The sequence below is a fragment of the Podarcis bocagei genome, assembly GCF_964188305.1.
Source record: "Podarcis bocagei genome assembly, chromosome: 3".
In the NCBI taxonomy this organism is placed as follows: Eukaryota; Metazoa; Chordata; class Lepidosauria; order Squamata; family Lacertidae; genus Podarcis; species Podarcis bocagei.
In genome coordinates, this window is record NC_138127.1 from 71,353,779 (window position 1) to 71,368,472 (window position 14,694).

Consider the following 14,694-nt stretch of genomic DNA (forward strand, 5'->3'; position numbering starts at 1 on the left):
ATTTGCTTTGGGGAGCAGAAGTGAACAGAACTCAGTCTGCTCACACACAAAAAACCATTCCTGCTTACCCCAAGTGTTTTTTTTATTCCAGCACTATAATTTTAGGGTGCAGAGTCATTTTGTTGCTGCAGTTGAGAATCAGAAATCCTTGCTGATCTACTGCAAATCACCCAGAGATTTGCCTTCTACTTACCCCAAAACACCCCCAGGGTCTCGGGCAGAGGAGTAGCCTTTTCTCATCTTCTGAACTTTCTATGTGGAAATGCCAGGGACCTTCTGCATCCAACCCATATGCTCCACTGCTAAGCAACAGTCCCTCCTCAAATAAGTTCTGCTTTGTTGACTTAAGAGCATACGTTACAAACTTTTATAATAAGCAACAGAAACTGAATACAAGGAATGACACTATTCATCCATTACCACTTCACTCTGGTGCTCCCCCCCCCCCCAGGAAGTAAGATGGGAAATGCATGCAACTAAACCATTTATCCAATAATAGCTATGAAAGGGAAGGAAAAAAGGGGCCTAAGAAACTGAAACAAATATAAACACTGTTGATACCAAGAAGCCAATAGACTCTCCAGAAAAATAAAAGAGGGGAATTCCACATTTGTCCAGTGCATATTTTTTTAACTGTCTTAACTGACCTCTTTTACCAAGAAAAACTGTCCGACAGTAACCTTTTTACAATACTGTGGTATCAATACACACCTCTCTCTCTCTCTCTCTCTCCCCCCCCCCCCCAATCAACACTTTCCTCCCTGCTATTCCAGTTTCTCAGCCTCCTTGCAGTATTATATACCTGGCTAATTAACTGTGCCTGGTGGCCTGATGTTACCAAGGTGGCAGCTGTAGATTTTAGAGCATGGGTATCCTAAAGGTGAGGAACGGGAGTTGCTCTTGCCCACAGGGAAAAGATCTGTTTTGGAAATATGCACCTTTCCTAAAAATGAACAAACACCGAACTGAGCTATTTCAACCCTCTGTATTTCAAACCTCTTTGGATTTCCATAACTGCTCCCACCAACCCTTTTCATATTGTGGAATTTTCCCATCAGTTTCAGGAAACAAAGGTCACATGAGAGACTCCTGCAGGAAGGATTATAAAGGATAAATACATAAAGGGACATTTGTGAAGAGTGCCCTGGGCCTTTGGGGGAAATCTATGAACAGAAGCCCTCCCTTACAAAGAGGAAGCCAAAGGCAACACCAGTGAAAATATAATGTCACATACTTCAGAGGCTTTTCAGTATTAAGACTGAAGCCACATCTTGTCTGCTGCTCTTTTTTTAAAGGAAGACCCATCTGGGATCATTTGTGAAAGCCGTCTTGTGTAATAAGCTCACATTGCTGTGTAATTTAAGATGCGCAGAGGTTATTTGAACTAAAAGTGCGCACACCAAATCTACAAAGGCAGCAAATTCAAAATTGAGGAATTTTGTGATAGTGTTGGGTCTCACTCAGTGGAATAGATCCTAAATTCTTCCAGGTGCTTGTTGTTGTTGTTGTTTAGTCGTTTAGTCGTGTCCGACTCCTCGTGACCCCATGGACCAGAGCACGCCAGGCACTTCTGTCTTCCACTGCCTCCCGCAGTTTGGTCAAATTCATGCTGGTAGGTGCACTAGCTACTAATCCACGTAAACAAAGTATTAGACAGTACAATTTTCCTCATTTAAGGAAAAATGGTATTGGCACCATATAAGCAGTAGGGAGTCTTCAGCACACAGGCAGAAGGTGTAGTTTTTCCTAAGCCATACTCTTTTGTCTATCACCTGTGGTCTTATGATGCATGTGACAGATAAACCTGAAGGGTGAAACTGAACAGAAATCATTCTTCTTTTCCACTCTCAGGTAGAGCTCAGTGCTTGTCAAATTTGGCACCTTTATCTGTTGCCCTGCACAAAAGAGCCTAATAGTGCACTCCCAATCTTTTCTTTGCAAATGAGTTCCTGCTCTCTCTTAGGAAATAAATAAAGCTTTAAGTTCCTGAACAAAGTGCAGGATATAAGAAGCTTTTATGTTTAAAATGACAGGATAAAAAATGCAACTGATTTTAAAAATCATCACCATGATTTAATCATCTTTCCTTTGCAGATGACTATGGCCAATTGGGTTTCTTCCAATAAATGGCAAGTCCAATCACAGGAAAGGGTGCACATCTGAATATGAGGAAGAGCTAAAGTATTTGGATACAAGTCCTGCCAAGATTCCTCATTCACTCAGGTACCTTTTTCTACACAGGAAACAAGAGTGAAAGATGGTGACTTTCCCCAAGACTGACAAACTGGATCAGTGCCAGAGGTGGTACATAAACCTAGGCCTCCCAAGGTCTATCCAGGTAACTCAAGACTGCAGCACAGTGACTCTGTGTAGCTAGATAGCTGGAGAATTCACAGAATCCGTAACATTATGCATCCCTACATGTTATTACTTGCCCCAGCATCTTACCTTGCATACATGCCAATTAGACTGGCACATTTTGGCTGGGCAAAGTTCCCATGAACTAGTGCCTCACTGGCATCGATTCATTTGCCAGATGCTTGGGAATGCCAAGTTGTTGAATGGTAACAGTTGTTAATGTTTGCTTTCTTCTATAGCAAGCCAAGGAGGTACTTGCAACAGAAGAATGCAAAATTGCTCCACCACAACCTGCTGGTCTAGTGGAAATAATGAAAAGTCATGATAGTTTATTCCACTTGGAGGAGGGCAGGGGGCACTAATAAAACTTTGTCATAGAAGTGACTGGGGGAAGGGGGAGATCGCATTTTCTAGCAAGTGCTGTCTTTGCAATAAAAACATTTCTAGATAACAGAACCAATTGCCCTTGGTCTCGGCTTATTTTTAAAATCCCGATCAGTTTAAGCCCTGGACATATTTGAGACCCACACCTAGAACTCCACCTATGAGATGCCAGCACTCAAAATACCTCAGGCAATCTGGAATTCCCATCTACCTGGAGTTAAGCGAGTGATCATTCATTTGCTGTAGCAGATTCTACCATGGAAGCTTGCTCTTCCCAACCCTCCATTACTCCCTTCTCACCATTACAAACTGCTAGAAAATATTTTCTAGGCCTGGTCTACACATTAACAGAATAAGGTGGAAGTAAGGTGGTAGAATGGAATGTTTCACTTCAGGCTGCAAATGGGAACCATAAATTTGAACCCTTCTGTATGGGAAAATCCCATGCAAAATAGAAAATTAACAAATCAGGGAAAGTACCTTCCTCCCTGTGCAAATTGCAAAGTGTCCCGCACCTGTATTGACTGTACCATTACAGGTTTCCACTGCCTGTATAGATCAGGCTTCATTTAAGTGCATTTTAGAGATGTCATGATTAGTTTCCAGTCAGTATCTTCCCTTCTAAAATGTGTGCTTTAATATTTTATGGCACTGTTGGAATTACTGTAGTAAGTTACGGTATGTTTTGTAAAGCAAACTGAATATGAGTTGCCAGTGGTGCTAAAAAAATAAGACTTGGATGGGCAGTAACATCTGATATCCACAGATGTCAGCTTCTGTGTATTGAGAACTCGACGCATGCTCCTTCCAGCTCAACTTCTAAAATCCATGGGTGACAGAAAGGAAGCATGAACGCCCAATGTAATTTCCATTTAATTTAGCACAGTCAGTTCCAATGTGTACACATCCTGAAGCCAAAAATTGAGTCAACACATTTAAAAAACTAAAAAAGAACAGTCATTGTGAAATTCTTCACCTTGTGGTTTTTGAGACATTTGTGTAAGTGATATCAGCCATGGTGCTAGAAGCATCTTTGGAATGAAAGCAGAAATTCAGAATCTCGCATTCACAGGACATGCACACTCACTGTGAACTAGAAGATGAGACTCAAGATATCGGAATGAAACATTAGCCCTTGCAAAATCTTATCAGACTATTCAGTCTGTATTACAGCGATTCTTACGCAATGGGAGTTTGGGTCCTCTTCTTCTAAAGGATCCAAGAAGATTTCTGGAAGTTTCATCTTAAGAGAGTCCCTCTGCTTTAACATCTCTTTGCATAAATTAGATATTCATTACAAGTTTCCCCATCCCACTCCCTCCTCCAATCACAGAAGAGCCACACACTTGCATTAAGAATACTTGCGCAGCCTCCTGCATAGGCAATGAGCTAATTCAACTGTGCAAGAACTTCTGGGGGTGGGGGAATTCTTATGATCTCTCCATCCCTTCATGCATTAAAAGCATGTGCAAGGGGGTTGTACTGCCCACCCTAATCAATACACAAGCTTGGCAGTTTCGCTTGTACTTGCACACGGCCTCTTCCGAGATCTGCATAAGGCTCCTCCACACGAGAGCATATCCAGATTGGCCCAAGAGTCTCTTCACACAAAGGCAGCCCAGGGGGCACGGCAGGTGGCAGAAGAGCTGGGCTAGCCAGCACAACTCCTTCATGCATGCTTTCCATTTGGAAGAGGGATAGTGCAAACTTCCTTTATGTCTCTCATATATGCTAAGCCTCCAGCTGTCACCTGGTCTATGCCAAGTGCCTTCTAACTGCACCTATTACAAAACTCAGCATCTTTTTTTTCCACTGAAAGATTACAAATTCTAAAACAACCCAACATCTGCATGGTAATCACTTCCACTTGTACCACGTAAGACTAATTTAGGATTAATGTGGAGAAGCACTGTGAATTCTCTGAAGATAATAACAATTCTCTCAAATCTAAACAAGTCACAGGGGAGCAAGTCTCTTTTTATTTATTCATTCATTCATTCATTCATTCATTCCATATTACATCACAATGCAAATATACCAAAGCCTTCACCACATCATCCCCATCCCCACATATATTTATCATTTAAATCCTCAAACTTAATATTCTTTTGTCCCTCCCCCCGCTCCCACTCGATTTCCTCTACATTCTGAGATTACATTTATCTTTGCATTCTACAGACTTCTCAATTCATCTATGTATTCTTATTGTCCTTCCTTACTAACTTACATTCACTCAAATACTTTACATTTCTAATCTAGGCATATTAGCATATCTTTTTTTGAACAATATTTTTCCATATATTCATCAAAACATTTCCACTCCTTTTTTAATTTTTGATTCGATTGATTTCTTATAATAGCTGTTAGTTTTGCCAAAGCTAAGTATTCATTTAATTTACAAATCCATTCCTCCCTTGAAGGTAGAGTTTGTGATTTCCATTTAGCAGCAATCACTACTATAGCTGCTGTGCTTGCATATAAGAAGATTCCCCCCGCCATATCTCTTCCCCTATCAATTCAAGGAGATGTATCTCTGGTTTTTTAATTATTGATATTTTCAGCATCTTCTTTAATTCTTCATGTATTACTGTCCAGAATTTCTTAATTTCCTTACACCCCCACCACATATGTATTGTTGTTCCTATTTCTTTACCACATCTCCAACAAAGATTGGATTTCAATTTATATAAGTCATGTCAGATTAACCTGATCTCGTTTTTTGACAGAATTACAAGCCTGGTAGATGAAGGGAACGCAGTGGATGTAGCCTACCTTGATTTCAGCAAGGCATTCGACAAGGTGCCCCATGATATTCTTGTAAAGAAGCTGGGAAAATGCGGTCTTGACTATGCTACCACTCAGTGGATTTGTAACTGGCTGACTGACCGAACCCAAAGGGTGCTCATCAATGGTTCCTCTTCATCCTGGAGAAGAGTGACTAGTGGGGTGCCACAGGGTTCTGTCTTGGGCCCGGTCTTATTCAACATCTTTATCAACGACTTGGATGATGGACTCAAGGGCATCCTGATCAAATTTGCAGATAACACCAAACTGGGAGGGGTGGCTAACACCCCAGAGGACAGGATCACACTTCAAAACGACCTTGACAGATTAGAGAACTGGGCCAAAACAAACAAGATGAACTTTAACAGGGAGAAATGTAAAGTATTACACTTGGGCAAAAAAAATGGGAGGCACAAATACAAGATGGGTGACACCTGGCTTGAGAGCAGTACATGTGAAGAGGATCTAGGAGTCTTGGTTGACCACAAACTTGACATGAGCCAACAGTGTGACGCGGCAGCTAAAAAAGCCAATGCAATTCTGGGCTGCATCAATAGGAGTATAGCATCTAGATCAAGAGAAGTAATAGTGCCACTGTATTCTGCTCTGGTCAGACCTCACCTGGAGTACTGTGTCCAGTTCTGGGCACCACAGTTCAAGAAGGACACTGACAAACTGGAACGTGTCCAGAGAAGGGCAACCAAAATGGTCAAAGGCCTGGAAACGATGCCTTATGAGGAACGGCTAAGGGAGCTGGGCATGTTTAGCCTGGAGAAGAGGAGGTTAAGGGGTGATATGATAGCCATTCAATATATATGATAGCCAGTTCAAATATATAAAAGGATGTCATATGGAGGAGGGAGAAAGGTTGTTTTCTGCTGCTCCAGAGAAGCGGACACGGAGCAATGGATCCAAACTACAAGAAAGAAGATTCCACCTAAACATTAGGAAGAACTTCCTGACAGTAAGAGCTGTTCGACAGTGGAATTTGCTGCCAAGGAGTGTGGTGGAGTCTCCTTTTTGGAGGTCTTTAAGCAGAGGCTTGACAACCATATGTCAGGAGTGCTTTGATGGTGTTTCCTGCTTGGCAGGGGGTTGGACTCGATGGCCCTTGTGGTCTATTCCAACTCCATGATTCTATATCTTTGCCAACTTAGCTGGTATTGGATACCACCTGTGGAAAATCTTTAAAAAAATTATTTGTGTCTGAGGCGGTAAATCAAATATCTTCTCGCCAGAGTTTTGGGGAGCAAGTCTCTTAACTGATGCTTCAGCTTGTTATCAGTTGATTAGGCCTGCCTTGGTTCTTATTTATTTATTTATTCATATTTCATAAAGTTTATACGCTGCTTGAGTGTAGGAAAACCTCACAGCATGTTACAAAAGATAAAACAGTAAAAAAAAAATATCCCAGAATAAATCCCAACCATACTTTAAAACATACAAAAGTTAAAATACTAAAACAAACTAAAATCACCACATCTTTCCACGCTTGTCTAAACCAGAATGTTTTTTTTGCAGGTGCCGAAACAGTTAAGACCAATTACCATAAGATCCTTCTTTTTGAGGATGCACATATATGGGATAGCTCAGTGGGTACTGCATGAGACTCTTAATCTCAGGGTTGCATTGCAGAGGGTTGGACTAGATGACCCTTGGGGTCCCTTCCAACTCTATGATTCTGTTGCAGCAGGCACCTCTTAGAAGAGGCATTTCCTCCTGTGTGAAAGTAGAGGGGATGCATGCTATCTGCAAGATTTTTGTAAGTACTCATACTAAAAACAACGTAATTTTAAAAATAAAGTGCATTGCACAAATTATTCTGAGATGCCTCTTTGGTTGATTAACACAGCAGCTTTGATTAAGCCAATCTAGATCAGTAAAAGGCTACAGCTCTACTGCACAAAGCTATTGTCATCCTTTGTTCAAGGCTAAATTTGAGCATCCCACAAGAGCCACATGTTCCAGGCCAGGCAGGAAAGCCTAAGCAGTTTTTTAAACTATCGCTTACCTACAGGCACCACCACATGAAGAGCAAACATCCCCAACCCAACCCCTATCAGGACAAGCTTTAAATATACTCAATGACCTTCCAAGTCTCTGCTCTACAAACCTCAGTCTAGAAGTCACCGACACGTGATTTCCCAACAGTCAGTAGAGAGTATGGTACTTAACCACATGCCACAGTTAGGCTTCCCTGCCGTCGCCTACTCCCACTAGAGACCACATGCATATTCGGTCCTACCAAAATAGATACAACTGTTTCCATACAGTAAAAAAAAGGTAGTTGTCGTCTCATTGCCACTCAGGTTGGGGAATCCTGTGCCTCACTAGACCAAGCAGCTACAAGGCAAAACAAAATGGCAGCCACACACAAATGAAATTGGTCAGTATTCCACTGCCAGATTAGAAGACTTCCTCACAGTGGAATTTCATTCCCTACCAGTGGAGACTAGAGGTCACCATTATCTTTTTCACAGCAGTCTTTCTCCTCACACTGTGTAACTAAGCATCCTCTAGCAGTAGGGAGTGGGGAACCTTAGGCACTCCAGACTCTGTTAAGAATACAATTCTCATCATCTTTGACCATGGGTCATGCTGGCTTTGGCTGACAGGAGTTGTAATCCAACAACTCGTGGGAGGGCCGCAGGTTTCCCATCCTGGTCTTGTGGACGTCTCACCTTGAGTCATGAGGATCTTCACTGCCTTGCACTTGCAAACAGAACTCTCCATGCATTAAGAGTCCTATCCAACACAAAAAGGGTTCTGTGCTGAACAAAAAAGAACGGAACCATTATCCTGCTTCAAGAATGTCTGGAGTAAGATTTTGAAGGTCTCAAGTTTTAGCCACTTAAAAGGAGTTTTAACTAGCTTTAGTAAACCACCAACATCCACCGGGGTGGCCTGGACTACAGCAGGAATATATGTAAACCGCTTCAAGACTGATTCAATAGTTTCATTTCTAGGAAATGTGGATGAAATGGGCCCAGAAAACCCTCCAAGAATTCTGGATTCAGGAAAAAGAATAAGGTTGCCATATGTCCAGAATTTTCCGGACATACCTGGAATACTCCAGTCAGAAGCAGTGTTTGGGTGGAAATCGTCAAAATGCCTTGGAAAATCCGGACGTGTGGCAACCCATGTCAGAAGTGTCAACAACTTTTGTGTCCAGATTTTCACTTGTTGAAATATGGCAACCCTATACAAAGATCCATTTAAGTCCCCTTTGCGGGTCTACTGTGGAATGTACTACAATTGCAGAATTCAGAACACCTGGACAAAGTGGGATCGAGGCGAGAAGAAGAATGGGTGTGTGACTGGGGAGCAAACGTGTAGAAAAACTTGGAGAACAGCATGAAGACCTGGTTAAAATAAAGTAGCATAGGAGGGAAGGGGGGAGGAATTAACAAACAAAAAACGCAAGAGAGTAGCTACGTGTTGAATTTGAAGCTGAACAAATGCACAAACTCCACTGAAAAGTGCTGTACAGGAGGAATAGGAAAATTCTATTCCATGATGGACAATTCACACATGGAAGACATCACTTGATGTCCCTGTGTAAACCAACACTGAGCATGTTGTTTTTGGTACAACAGACCGACATAGCTCCAACAAACATACATGCAATTTGGAATGATTAAAAAACACCAATCCAATTTAGAACCATCTCCATTCTCACTATGGCAGCTGTTAAAAAAAAAAACAGGAAGCAGAAATCTGAAGCCACAAACTTCTGTTCTTTCATCACTAGAACTATTACAAGGAAGTGATATTGTTCAGTGGAGATTGCTGAGAAACTGTGAATAAAGTACCATATTTTTTGCACCATAACACTCACTTTTTTCCTCCTAGAAAGTAAGGGGAAATGTCTGTGCGTGTTATGGAGGGAATGCCTACGGATGGTGGGGGGATCTGCTGCAGTCGTGAGCAGAGGATCCATGGTTCCCCTTCCTTCCCTCCTCCGTGGCTCGCTTTGAAACACCAAAGCGGGAGAAGAGCCGGTGAGTGGGGAGGAGAGAGGCACAGAGAGCCTGCTTGCTTTAAAGGAGCAAAGCGGGAGAGGAGAGGAGCCACTTACACGAGTGTAAGCGGCTCCTGTCCAGTTGGTTCCTTTAAAGCAAGCAGGCTCTCTGTCCCTCTCTCCTCCCCACTCAGCTCGCTAAATAGCAGCAAAGGTTTTCAGCTCGCTAAGCCGGGGATGAGCGGGGAGGAAGGAGAAAAGCAGAGCCTGCTTGCTTTAAAGGAGCAAAGTGGGAGAGGAGCCTTCTCCCCTTATACCCCTCTTCTTCATTATTAGCAGCATCCTTCTCCATCCACCCCACGCGTGCTTCTTCTCCCCTTATACCCCTCTTCTGCATTATTAGCAGCATCCTTCTCCACACACCCCACGCGTGTTCCTTGTCCCTTGAGTGCTTTTCCTTCCCTCCCCACTTAAAACGTGGTTACAAAGCACAGATCCACATGGATCCTCAGGATTTTTGCACTGGGTCACCCCAAATTCACCATCAGATCACATAGCATGTCCATGGCTACATCTTGCACCCAAAAAATCAGGAAACCCACTGTTGCCTGGGGCCGCAGTGGTGCAAAAATGTGGTTACAAAGCATGGATCCACATGGATCCTCAGGATTTTTGCATTGGGTTACTCCAAACTCACTGTCAGATCACATGTCTGTGGCCACAGCATGAACCACAAAAATCATACATCCACTGTTTCGTTTAGAATATTTTTTTTATTGTTTTCCTCCTCTAAAAACTACGTGCGTGTTATGGTCGGGTGCGTGTTATAGAGCGAAAAATACGGTAATTCCCACTCTGCCACTTAGGATGCTCTCAGCCAAAGGGAACATTGTTGGCCAGCTATTGCCCAGAGTGGCTGGGCAACCCAGTCAGATAGGAGGGGAATAAATCATAAAATTACTACTGTTGTTCTTTTGAGTAAAACAAAGCAACAAGTTCAAATAGATCATTCCATATGGCATCAGGTGTTGTCACTGCCTTGACTCCTGGAAGGGACACCTCTCACTGCTTCTACCCAAGCCTCCAAACTAGGAGAGGTGTGGAAGCACTTGCAAAATAAGATGCATCTTCTTGTTTCCCCATCCCCACTACAAACAATTGATTAGGTTAGAGACTTTCCCCACCATCTAATTTCAAACTTAGCATTTCCCCACTCCATAGCTATAGACTTATCTAGGAGGTAGGAGAACCGATCAACAATAACCAGGCAAGATGGCAGCAGGCCTATGTTTGAAAACTGCAGGGTCCTGACAAACGCAGAGCTGGAGTGGCTCCGGTGGCATGGCAGAAGCAGGAGGCCCCAGTAGCTAAAGTGGTGCTTCAGGTTAAGAACAGTTTCAGGTTAAGTACGGACCTCTGGAACGAATTAAGTACTTAACCCGAGGTACCACTGTACTTTTCATGTTGTGTCCAAAGGCAAAAGCAACACAGGGGGATAGAAAGGTGACTTGAGAGCAGGGACGCGGACTTATAAAAAATATTGGGGGGGCCCGGGAAAGCTCATGAATAATAAATAAGCTCATGAATATGCAAATAAAGTGGCTCCGGCCCTAAATAGGGCAAGCCACGCCCCCCAGCCAGCCGATTGGCTGGCTGGGAGGTGTGGCCAGTCGGGATTCCCCTGTTCTCGAGGGGGCTGAAACCGCCAGGAGGAAGGAAATTCCCCCCCCCGGCAGTGCCTTGGCAGTGGTGCTGCGAAGCAGCGAGGCAGGAGCCCCCGCCCCCGGCCCCCGAGATTATTGGGGGGGCTGAGCCCCCCCAAAATTTTTTTTGAGGGGGCTCGAGCCCCCTCAAGCCCCATGGAGTCGGCGCCTATGCTTGAGAGGAAAAGGATGCATGGATGAGGGTTCAGCAGCTACTGCACCACTAGCAGCCACTCATTCTACACCAAGCTGTCCCCCATGCTGCCATTTTAATCTGTTCAACACAGGTCACACTGCCATAGTGTCTATAGTTAGCCCAGCCATGCCAGAGTGGAAACTGGAAACATCCAGCTGGAAAAAGCAGAAACGGCTCGTCTCATCAGAGATGCAGGATCAGGAGGAAGTTAGGAGGCCACAGACGGTGTATTAGTTATGGTAAACCAAGAGCAGAGAGCCAAGCTTATTACTTCCTGCTTGATATGAAACCCCCACTCTCCAAATGTACATACAGGATTACATTTTACCCGCACAAAGCCCCCAAGAGCGAACCTAAAAGCTCCGGAAAAGCATGTCTCAGATCAGAGCCCCAAGAGAAACTAGCACTACTACATCACAAAAGTCATGTGGGCTTGAGATGTTTGCCTTTCGCACTACTAAGTCATCAAACTTGCCTCTACTCTACAAAGGCAGCTATAAAAAGCATAAATGGCTTAGAGGTCATGGAAAACTTAATGGATGCCCCAATTTCACCACTTCTTTTTTTAAGGCAAGAACAACTTGCTTAGAAGGAGACTCCCAGCAAGCATCCCCATGCTAGGTTGGTTGTGCAATTGGAAATGCGAACTATTACTTCCCAAAACTCCATGGATCTTTCAGCCAAAGAGCCAAGTTGATATGAGGGGGCTGGATTTGGAGTCAATACCTTTTAGAGTGCCTTGGCAACTCATTCTGAGCCTCTTGCTCTTTCCACATGCCTACTCCACAGGTTTGTTGTGCAGATGAAGCCATAAAAGATCAGGGATCATTGCACCAATGATCACAGCAGAGTTTGTATGTTCAATCTATTTTCCAATGAACAAATAAGGAACGGAGCAACTCCCATGGAAAAAATAAAACTGATACTAAAACTGCTGCCAAACATGTTTGCAGAAGGTTGTGAGGGAAGGAACAGAAAGAGGTGCCAAAATAACCCCCCTCCTCCCAACATCCATTCAACCCCAACTACGTCCCACACTACATTTAAGGAATTTCAGAGAAACCTTTGCCAACTGCCTTCATCATATGCTTATTGACAAAACACGCTTTTTGAAGCGATACAGCTGGATCTGAAGGGCTACCCCATATCTGCAGACAAGAAGGTCCCATATAAACAATGGGCTGCTTTTATTTCTGATGGCACTTTTTAGGCTGCATCTAGACAGAGGCCGAATACTGCAAACTGGATGTTTACACCACGATTTTGTCCAGAAACGGAATGTATTGGCAGGTGAGGAGGATGAGAGAAATAGGGTACATTATTTTGATTGCAGCAATGCTACATGTAAGCTGCAAAAAAAACCCAAAACCAAACTTGTATGCATGAAGATCAGCGATACCACAACACCCTTGTGTCAGGAAGCACCCTTAAGGTGTTCCTTGAGTTTGGAAATGTTGACTGATCTAGTAACGTCACCCCTCCACCCACACGCGACTCCCTCTAGTAGTTTCCCCGTATTCCCCAGAGTGCAGAAAGCACGCGGGCAGGTGTCTTGCCTCCGTGTGCTCGCGCTCGTTCGCACTTTGTTTGATGTTCAGCAGACGCCCCCACTCGCCCAACCTGCCCCACCCGCGCGCCGACTTTCAAGTCTCCTGTCTCCCACGGACTGAAACAAGCACGTGAGAACGAGCTGGGGCCACTCACGTGTCTCCGTCCTCCGAGACGAAAGCGAACGTCTCCAGCAGCAGCTGCTGCCGGACCCTTTCGGCCTCTTCCTCCTCTTCCTCTTCGCCAGGGGGCCGAGGGGTCTCTCCCAGCCCCGCCAAAGACTCGACAAGCGAGGAAGAGCCGTAGCTGGAATCGAGCCGCTCGTCCGGCTCCGACGCCGAACCCTCCTTGCCTGCGGCAGCGTCCGGGAAATCGGCAGCCTTGTCCGAGCGGACCCCTCGGGCTGCCGGCGACCGGGGCTCGCCTTCGGGCAGCTGGCCCTGCAGGGAGCGGATGGAGCCGAGGCCGGAGTCGCACTGCCCTTCTTCCAGGTAGACGCCGCCTTCCACCTGCACGTCCTTCTTGCCGTCGCAGCAGCTCCGGGTTTCCGACATGGTGGCGGCGGCGGCGGCAGCGCAGGCAGCAGGAGGGGCGTCGAGGCGCGAGGCAAAGCGGAGCTCGGGGCCCTGGCGGCGCCTAAAGGCTGGAGCAGAGCCGCGTCCCAGGAAACCCCGGCGGGAGGAAGCGCGGAGGGCGCATAGCCGAGCAGGAGAGGGCGATGCGGCGCGCGTGAAAGAGCCGCGGGGCCAGCAGCCCCGGCGCTTAACCAGCCTGACTCCGCCCACCTCCGCCGGAGCCAAGCCCGCCTCCGAGGGAACAGGCGCCGCCTAGCGGCAAGACGGTGAACATAAATACACCCTCTACACGCCCCGACGCGCACACAGCCAAACGACGCACACGTGTCTGTGCATGTACGTGTGAAAGGAGCCCTGGGTAGACTTTGCACCGCCCACATACGAAAGCAACGCCAAAGCCCCTATTCGGGATTTTGAACCCACGGACACTGGAGACATAGAAGGAATAAGAGATCGCGCAAGCTAGGGTCGCACATGGCCCCACCCCTGGGTGCCGGGTTTTCTGTATCAATTTGAAGGAGGGGCCTATGCAAATGAATAGGACCATATTATGCGGGAAGAGTCAGGATATCTAGATGCGAAAGAGGACTAACTTCTTGCACCTTTAGTAGCTTGGATTGAGTCAGACCAACGGTCTATCTAGCTGAGTATTGTTTCTACATTTGACTGGTGGCGGCTGTCTAAGGTCTCAGGCAAGCGGCGCCCCAGCCCTACTTGGTGATGCTGGGGATTGAACTCAGGACGTTCTGCATGCAAAGGAGATGCTCTAGTCTAGCGCTGAGCTTAGGCCTTCCGTCGCTACAGCAGGTGCAGCGTGCCATGCTAAAATCTCCTTTTCTGCACAACTATCAGAGCTGCAGGAGCCCCGTCCCCTTTTGTACCTGATCACCTTAGAAAGGAGATGATTAATTGGGGTTCCCACCTTCAATGGAGTGAGACAGCCATTGGTGGGGTGGGGGTTGCTTGCCCCCTTCCTTGGAATCCTAAATAAATCCTATTTATTTTGAAGCACACAGGCACACTCATGGCCAGCTAGTCTCAAACTGAGACGGACTGCCAGACTCCAACTTTGCCTTTTTCTCAAGGAGAGTTTTCCTGGGCTAGCAGGCAGCTCAGCTGGACTCTGTTGGTTCTGATCAAATGCTGCTGCTTCTGTACAAGTTGCAAGATTAGGAAACCCTGGAA

The 14,694-nt window shown here is 45.4% G+C and overlaps 1 protein-coding gene across 1 annotated transcript in view; it reads right to left on the reverse strand.

Annotated features, from left to right (window-relative positions):
- Positions 1–13,660, reverse strand: part of NFKBIE (NFKB inhibitor epsilon) — a 28,686-nt gene extending 15,026 nt beyond the window's left edge. The window contains exon 1 of the mRNA XM_081187006.1: positions 13,091–13,660. Within this exon, the coding sequence (XP_081043132.1) occupies positions 13,091–13,488 (398 nt within the window). The 5' untranslated portion in view covers positions 13,489–13,660. The remainder of the gene's footprint in view (positions 1–13,090) is intronic.
- Between the last annotated feature and the right edge of the window lie 1,034 nt (positions 13,661–14,694).